At 31.8% G+C, this 9,543-nt stretch overlaps 1 protein-coding gene across 1 annotated transcript; it reads left to right on the top strand.

Annotated features, from left to right (window-relative positions):
* The first annotated feature begins 3,525 nt into the window (after positions 1 to 3,525).
* Positions 3,526 to 5,791, top strand: LOC102588605 (V-type proton ATPase subunit c''1-like). The gene is made up of 4 exons (XM_006356125.2): positions 3,526 to 3,706; positions 3,794 to 3,871; positions 5,031 to 5,201; positions 5,317 to 5,791. Exons 1-4 carry the CDS (start codon positions 3,594 to 3,596, stop codon positions 5,486 to 5,488), a joined length of 534 nt encoding a protein of 177 aa, XP_006356187.1. The 5' UTR covers positions 3,526 to 3,593; the 3' UTR covers positions 5,489 to 5,791.
* Positions 5,792 to 9,543: the final 3,752 nt, after the last annotated feature.

Raw genomic sequence — 9,543 nt, forward strand, 5'->3', positions numbered from 1 at the left:
TTTAAGTCTTCCGCTGAGTAAGTAAGTCAGGCCAAGAGTTCACTTGGGGCCAGCAATGGTTCTCGACTGTCAGTCTCGCCCATGGTGTAGGCTCGGGGAGTGACAATTTCATTATACAAACTTTTAATTAAACATTATATAAATTGTATGTTTTAATTAAATCTCTTGTATATTTAATTATTTTTTATGTAATATTTTTATAATATTAATTTTAGATATAAAATTTAGTTTTTTTATAAATTAATTTTTCTGTATATGACTTTTTTTAAAATTAAATTTATGTTAATTCTACTATAAATTATATTGGATATAACTACAATTAACCTTCACAAAAATTAAAAATGCAAACATATAAATTTTTAAACAAATAATACAATGTACTTAAAAAAAACTGAAAATAATAAACATTCAACAAAGTAGTAATTGGCATTCACCATGAATTATATATGGTGAATGTTTTAGAAAGAATTTGTTTTATGAAATAATAAATAATAATATAATAATAAAGATATAGAAAAATATTCCTTTTTGGTGTAAAATTTGGTGTTTGGGTTGGAGATGCCTAAGTGGTAAACCGTTCATTTATCAATGTGTTATACTATGTTTGTATTATTACTTTATATTTCAAGGTAATATAATGAAAAATATAATCTAAAATATCACATATTTCCTATATTGAGGAATCAAAAATGTATGTCCTACAAATAAAAACTTCAATGCAGTCTATCATTAATTATGTATTGCTAATGCCTAATGAGAACAGTGTGAAGCTCATCTTGACCTAAAGATTTTCTTCTTGATGAAATGGATAAAAACTACATAATTAGACATAAATTCTTTTGGAAAGTTCTCAATTTACTCATAATAAAAGTATATCTAAAAATGAGAAACGGTAGAGAGCATGAATTTTGAAATTATGAAATTGAACATTTGTACAAATTCTCAATATTGTCCAACTTTATCTGATAATAATTTTGACATTTTCTAAAGTTGATTTTGAGGCTCCAACAATATTGAAACTAAATGAAATTGTGTAAAATATAATAAACTAACAAATTAATGTGCATCACAGAGAACTTAATCAAGTCTCATATAGGAGAAGAAAGCACCGAGGAAGCCGAAGAAGGATGTGGTTTCATAGCCACTGAAAGTAACATTTTTTCGATTGGATACAAGATACATAAAAAAAATAGTTTAGACACAAAATAGACAGATCATTTACATAGAAAAACTGTTAAGATACACAAAATGGACATATCAAATACATCTAATCGTTAAGTGTATTTGCCTATCGTGATGACATGGTTGAGTGTACATTCGATCCAATACCCGATCGTGAATAAAAGTAAAAAGTACGAAGTACGAGAGATACACAAAAGAAACTATATCAGATTCGTAGAAGAATAGTTCGGATACATAGAATGAACAAATTAGATACATAGAATAAACATATCAAATACACATAAATTTAATTTTTTGAAATTTTCTGAAGTTTTTAAACGCATAATTATCTCCTTAATTTATGTCTTTCAGTTACATTCCTTATTAAATACACTTTAATTACATGTATCTAATTAATATGCATATGAGATATATGTTTTTCTGAAGTTTTTAAACGCATAATTTTCTCCCTAATTTATGTCTTTCAGTTACATTCCTTATTTAAATACACTTAATTACATGTATCTAATTAATATGCATATGAGATATATGTAACTAAATGTACCAAATACATGAATCCAAGGTACAAATTATGGTAGGATTAGTAATATTGCAAACTCATGGGAAAAGAGATAATTAGCTTCTAAACTAGTTGGATTTGTGTTGTTTACTCATATTAAAAAGGGGAAAATAAGCAAATACCCCATAAAAGCAAAATAATTACAAACATATACCCCTTTACATTCATACCCCACTAAATAATTACACTATATACTCCATTTATTAATTTCGCTTAACTGATACTAAATCAGTATCATATATACTGTATTTGTATCATTAAGGCTGATAATTTCGTTGAATTGATACTAAAATCGGTATATATATATATATATATATATATATTGTATTTGTATCATTAAGGCTGATAATTTTGCTGAATTGATACTAAATCAGTATATATATACTAGTATTGGTATCATTAAGGTTTGTTTGTTAAAAAATTACTCATTAGTCAATGATATTATAAGAGTATATTATTGGTATCATTGATACCGATTTAGTATCACTTAAGCGAAAATTATCACCCTTTAATGAATGGGGGTATGGACTGTAATTATTTATGAGAGAATGGGTATTTCAGGAATTACTTTAAATTTGGGTATGAACTTGTAATTATTTTAGAATTTATGGCCCATTTATGTAGTTTTCCCTATTAAAAATAGTGTGAAGCACATAATTTCTTTTTGATGAGCTCAATATTGAAAACGGTGTGAAACTATGTTGACGGCCCAAAATGCAAGTCCAATACATAAAGCCCATAGTAGTAGCCCACAGCAGAAACTAGAAAAACATCCCACATCAATAAGTTAAGTGAAGAAGCCAGCATCTGGAACTTGTATATAAGGAGCTCAAACGCCTCAGTATAACTCACGCAGCCACGCAATGAGCACATAGCGAACTATTCTTTCGCCTTTTACTAAAGAATACCGTGTGAGCGTTGTAAATAGTGGCATACGCCTATTTTTGGAGGGGGTAAACCCCAACAATATGAGTCAAAATTTTGCAATATTTCTGTTAATAATATAGCCTGTTAAATAAACAGCCCTAAAGATAACATCCATAACTTAAAAGTAACATGCCCAACTAATAGCAAAACTAACAAAAAAACATCAATTGTTGTCTTCCCTTTGACCTGATAGTTTAAGATATTCCTTAAGATCAAATTTCAGTAAATCAATCTGTTTTGATGTAATATCTCTGCTTTATTGATATACATTTCCAAGACATTATGGATTATACATTATTTATACAATATCGATACATTACAGATACATTCAATCATTTTGGTTAAAGAAAAATTGTCACTACATAAGAACCCTTTGTTACCGGGTTGGCACATTTATGCCAATTTGGTCATTCACAAATCGCAAGAATGACTTATTTTATGAAGGTGTTTAATTTTTATCTTTCAAATTCACTGTCTTTAATTTTTGTCGTCTGATATTTTAAATAACAAAAATAGTGATTGAATAAAAAAAATATTTGCAAGGTTTCATTTATTCATACTTACTTATGGATATAGAGGCTAAGTTCTCTACTCTAAACTTTTGTAAAAAATTTACAAGGTACAAGTTATGCTTTTTAAGACAGTTTATTCATACAAACTAATGTTGATTGAGGCTAAGTTTTCTAAATAAACTTTTTGTCTTACGAAATTAGGTCATATTTAAGATATGTTAGCCATAATTTTTTCTTGAACAAAAATTAAAGACCACCGATAATTTTCCTCAATCGGCCCAAACTTTGTTAAATTGACCCAAATAAGAAGGTAGTGACCCGGTCCAACACAATACATGCTGTTTTCTCTCTCCTTTGATTCATCGGATTCAAGTAATTGAGATCAGGATCGTTTTGTGTGAAAACAATCAATAATGGCGGGTCCATCGAGCTCATGGTCGCGAGCGTTAGTGCAGATCTCTCCGTACACCTTCTCAGCCATCGGAATTGCCATTGCCATCGGCGTTTCAGTCCTTGGTGCTGCTTGGTAAACTTTTTATTTATTACTCGCTAGGGTTTTCAATCAATTTTTTATCAATCTAACGATTTCCGTTGGAATTATGAAATGTTTTAGGGGAATATATATAACTGGAAGTAGTTTGATTGGTGCTGCCATCAAAGCTCCTCGGATTACCTCCAAAAATCTGATTAGGTAATTTACTTTTTTTAATTACTGCAGCGTGAATTGAGAAGGCTGATACCAACAGAAATTGCTAAAATTTATGTATTTATGTTTGTTTGCCATAAAGTTGAAATGAATAGGTGTATAGGGCTATTAGCTATACTAGGATTATTCTGATTACTGGCTTTGATCTCGATCTTTGCATAATAATCCCCTTTATTATGATCCATTGCTAACAATTCATGTAGTTTTTAAAGCATATAAAGATTCTGTATAACTAGTTCGTGAACCAAAAAAACCCATGAAAATGTCACCATGCATGTTAAAGTGTATAACATAGATTGATATTTGGCTTCAAGTCAGAGTAATTTCTAATAGATGTATTGCTTGTGCGAAATGAGAAGTTGAGTCAAGCTTTAGGCGGACCAAAATTTCTAAGAATGTGTTGTTTTACCTTACTCTTTACTTGCCTTAGCGCCGCATATGTTTGTATCAGAAATTTTGCTTGCAGGTTATGTGTTTTATTCTGAATCTCTGATGGTAGTTTGATTCCGAACTGTGAGCTTAATTAGTCACCTTGCTCTATCATTATTATAGCTCTGTTTAGCTAATAGTAATCGCTAGGTGCTGTCAGCCAATGATACATGAGTCTGACTAACTATTCCGTGATTGCATAATTTTCTATTTGGAAAACATACTCTCATTAAGAGTGGTAATTCTATGTCTGAGCTTCATTTGGTCAACCATCCCATTATATTCTCTGCCATCTTCATGAACTTTTGTTTACAATCTTATCCTGCCCTTTATGACACATATTTTAAAGTTATATATAAGAAATGTTGGAACAGTATCCCCTGATGAGAGAACAGAGATGTATGGTTCTGGGGTATTGGGACGATTTCTGGCCCTTTTTTTTTTTTTTGCCCTCCCTAGGAGCTGCCACCCCTTTTGCTCCCTTGGTGACTTGAACTCACAACCTTCAGGTTGGAAGTGAGGGGTGCTTACCATCCGAGCAACTCCCTCTCGTCCTGGCCCTTGGCTTAATATGCTTGTGTACTATATCTTTAAGCAAGTGTGAAGTCAAAGGCTCACAGTCTACCACATATGCATAATGCCATTATTGATGATTCTTATCTTTAGTTTGTTTCCAGTCCTATTTTTGCAATGTCTCAAAAAGTTTCTTCGTCAGTGTGATTTTTTGTGAAGCGGTTGCTATATATGGTGTTATTGTGGCCATCATTCTTCAAACAAAGCTCGAGAGTGTACCTGCCTCACAGATTTATGCACCAGAATCTCTTAGAGCTGGCTATGCAATTTTTGCTTCTGGGATCATTGTGGGCTTTGCCAATCTTGTCTGTGGGTGAGTTTGGAATAATTTTCTCCTTGTACATGGATTTCTACTAGTGGTTTCAAGTTTAAAGCAATGTTTTTTCTGCCCTTTAATTATTGTTATTCCTTTAATTTCTTTTGAAAAGGTTGTGCGTTGGAATAATTGGAAGCAGCTGTGCTTTATCTGATGCACAGAACTCCTCACTTTTCGTTAAGATCCTCGTGATCGAGATTTTTGGTAGTGCACTTGGGCTGTTCGGTGTTATTGTGGGAATTATCATGTCAGCTCAAGCATCTTGGCCATCCAAGGGTGCATAAGCCTTCACATTATGTGCTTGTCATTAATTTCATAACAAACGCATTAGTCTTGGCCATCCAAGTCTGTGTAAGTCTTTGCATTATGTGTTTGTTGTCAGTGTTTAAATTATACTGTATTCTGTATTATATGCGTTTGCACGAGTCCTTTTTTGTCCCTTTCTTCTTTTTGGCATTCCACAGTTGCATTTTGATGTGCAATTACTGTGTCAACTTCTTTTGTTAGTCTGTTCATTGATGTAATTTTTCTTAATAAAGCTATTGAGTACTAGTTCATCTACTCTATTTCAAAAATTGTATAACTTACTTCCATTTGTATTGGATGGCCCCATCCATAGCATTTCACGGTTCATTGGTAAATAGATTTTGATCCTCCAGCTTACCTTTTCAGGTGGCCAAATAAGGCTAAATCATATTTATTTCATTGCATCATTTTGCCAATGAGACTTGTTTCTTATTTCATGACAAGGATAATTCCTTGTTCCTCCGTACTGCCCCCTCATTAGTGAACACTCATAGTCATAGACAAGGTGCATCGGGTAACAGGAGAACGAGTGGGAGGAAAGTCGAGGATAATGAGAGATTTATGGTATAAGAAGCAAAGCAAGAGCTGCAGTAGGCATTCTTTTGTCATAGAATCATCTCATATTAATGAATGAAAGAAATCCTTGGCATGGAAGAGTTGCTGAAAAAGTGATGAATATGCAGAGGCTGATTAATCTACCAATTCCAAAGACCCCTTGACACCATGTTATATTTGTCATAACAAGCTAAAACGCCAGATTCTAACTTCTTTTAACCATCTGGCTCAAAAAGGTAAGCTGTGGAGTGTGGAGGGATGATAAGTAGTACAGCCTCTATTCGAATTATGTTAGGGGTCTTTCGCTTTTGCCAGATCTAGATCTGAGTTTCAAATTTGAGTATAGTCGCATTCAGAAAAGCGTTCTTATTTCATTGCTTTTCTCATAGCACAGGGTCAAATATGTTGACATGCCCTTGCTTTTCGTACACATATATACACTGCCTGGAAATATATTTCCCAGTGAACCTTGTTTGTTTGATAGCAATTATTTTTGGTTTCACAGGATCTTTGCCAGTCTTGTCCACCATTTTGTTATACGCATTCATGCTCATTTATCAGCTTTTCAAGTTGCAGCCCATACATGAATTATTGTACCTTCATGTTACAGAGTAAAGTAATGATATGCTGCAAATGTCAAGGACTAATGGACAAAACAATCTTGAAAAAAGTTTTTTGAATTACAAGACTAGAAATGTGTAATAATTTTGAAAACTTTGTGCATTATTTGTAACTGGTATGCATGTTGTCTTTTTTAATGGAAAACAATTTCAAATCCTTCTTTTAGTTGAAAAAGTTCCAAAGATGGGGAAAAAATGTAATTGGTAAGAATGTTTTGTCTTTTAAGAAAAACTTAAGGCTGCGTTGCCAAATCTACATATTATCAGTATGAATGTTTGTCTAGTATTTTTGCCAGCTTATACATTATATTCATCAATAGCTGGAGAGGACTTCTTTATAATGGGTTGTTTGACTCTAAATACAAACTCATTAATTTAGCATTACATATAGAGTTCGAGACTTTAATTCGTGAAAAAACTATCAAAACTTCTGCGATTCTTGTACAACAATAGTTCATAAATAAGGTATCAAAACATTCTACGACGTTGCATTAATAAATTGCATAGCTCTGTGTTCTTTTTATGAGTAAATACTTGCGATTACATGTTATTTCAAACTTTCAATATACATGATTTTACAAAGATCCACTGCTATGATCGATCAACCAACAACAATAGTAACTATTTTTTCTTAATAATATTTCTCAAACATGATACGGACAATCTTTTCATGTTGAGTATGAGTTATTTTTCGCAAAAATAAGTTTTATATTTTTAATAAATCGGAACCATACTTGAAATTTGAAATCCTATTGTTTTGAAATAGATTAAAGTTAAAATTGAAATTTCCTTCACGATTGATAAATAAACACTGATTTTAAATCAAAATGCACAGGAATTATCATTCGCTTGCCTCAAAAATTATAAACAAAAAGAACATTCAGTTATATCTCAAATCGCATGGCCAAACGCCTATTTAATATTTAGTCCAACGCCGATGAGATAGATGGTAACCAAATTTTGATTACCAACTATAGAGTTGGAGGGGCTCTGTTTCTCCCTTGAAGAAAAAAAAAACAGTACTGTTTGAACAAAAACCTAACTTCACGTGTCCTATTTAATAGCTCTGTTTCATGAATCAATGAAAGAAAAGTTTTGTTAATTTACTCTGGTCGAAACTCTATATTTGTTTTAGAAAATTCATTTAATATGTATTAAATTATTAATTTAGCTGGAACTACGTAATTTAAAATGACTAGATTAATCCTAAATACAGAAATTTCAAATTCTGATGCCGTTAACAGCATGTAAGCCCAACATAACAATACAATAATTATAGTACTAGAAAATTTCATTCAAATGTACGTTCGCTTGATATTTTGATAGAATTGAGTAGTGCATGCAAATAAAACGTACGTCCCAATTTGTGTCCTACATATACCATAAAACACATGCCCTACATACACCTATGCCATCAGAAATGATATTATTATTTCCAGAGGGTACACATACTTAATGACGTACAAGTATATGTTTAGGCAAATATTAATGTGTGGTAGGTATAACTTATAAGTCATTTTCTCATGATTAATTTGCTTTGTTATTTGATGATCTTCTTTTTGAAAAAAAAACAATCCATCTGTGGTTTTATATATAACCCTCTAGTTGCAAGTAAAAATTTACATCAATCAAGTGTCTACATCAAACTATAAACCTATAAATCATAATTAATCAAGTAATTTGATGTTTAGATCTTCATATATTATAGTACTGCACTAATAAAGAGAAAATGATCAAAATGGTCATTCATGTTCTTCCCACAGCCAAATGCTGGGGATAGATGTGCACAGTGGCGGAGCTAGGATTTAGATTGAGGGGTGTCAAAATATAAAGTAGTATGCACACAAAAAATTCAACAAAATAAATTTTACTAAATAAAAGCAAAACATAATTACATTATTACAACCGTACTCGACGCAATTTCATCTCTTGAAATGTTTTTACAATAGTAGCATTAGAAATATTAATAAATACATCTTTTTCTAAAGTGTATTTTATTTCTTTTAAAAAAATAAAATATTAAAGTAAACTTAATTTAAGTCAATGGTTTAAAAATTGGAGGAAAAAAACGTTTAGCTGTCTAAAAACTAAAGACAAAAAAGTTACAGTTGTCTAAAAAGTTAAAAAAAAACGTTGAAAGCCTTTAAAAAAAAAAAAGACTTCAGCAAGGTTCGAACTCCCAACGCCTAGGTCAATGACAAGGTGGAACTTTGTAGCCCCTGAACCGCTGAACCAACACTTCAACTTGGTTCAGGAGTGTCAATTATAATATATATAGGTATAAAATCAGAATTTGACTTACCTATACAACGTAATTTTCCGATGAAGGGGTGTCGCTTGACACCCCTCGGACAAGGGTAGCTCCGCCCCTGCATGTATGAGACTTGTTTTATGTTGATCCTTAATATATTACACATGATTCATGTGGTCCTTAATGTATTATAAAAAGAGATCATTTTGGTTCTAACCTTAAAAACTAACTGAAAACGTTAAAAAGATGTTAAACTTTTAACTATGGGTCCCACAATTGGTGGGCCCCTTCTTCCTCCATCTTTCTTGCTCATTTCTTTTCCTTCATCTTCTTCTTTTGCCATTTCTTCTGCAAAAAACTATCCCCACCAAAAAAACCAAAACCAAAAGAAATATAGCAAACAAAAGGCAAATAGTTCATTGTAATCAAAACAAAATTGATCTTCGGTTTTCTCTTTTTGTCTCTTCAGAATTAGGTAGGACTTAGCAGATCTTTGTTAGGTAGAAAACAGGGCAAAAAATACTCGTTTTTATCGCTGCAAATATGAACGTCAGACCATCTGGTTTCAGTAAGTTATTGAATCCCACATCAATTACGTTTTTTTTTT

This window comes from Solanum tuberosum, unplaced genomic scaffold, assembly GCF_000226075.1.
Source record: "Solanum tuberosum cultivar DM 1-3 516 R44 unplaced genomic scaffold, SolTub_3.0 scf00215, whole genome shotgun sequence".
Taxonomy (NCBI): Eukaryota; Viridiplantae; Streptophyta; class Magnoliopsida; order Solanales; family Solanaceae; genus Solanum; species Solanum tuberosum.

What these genes read in the sequence shown, in the direction of transcription:
- LOC102588605 (XM_006356125.2), top strand. Translation starts at nt 3,594, where the DNA reads ATGGCGGGTCCATCGAGCTCATGGTCGCGAGCGTTAGTGCAGATCTCT. An exon ending in ACCTCCAAAAATCTGATTAG is followed by an intron (nt 3,872 to 5,030) that starts GTAATTTACTTT and finishes TTTCTTCGTCAG; the next exon opens with TGTGATTTTTTGTGAAGCGG. An exon ending in TTTGCCAATCTTGTCTGTGG is followed by an intron (nt 5,202 to 5,316) that starts GTGAGTTTGGAA and finishes TCTTTTGAAAAG; the next exon opens with GTTGTGCGTTGGAATAATTG.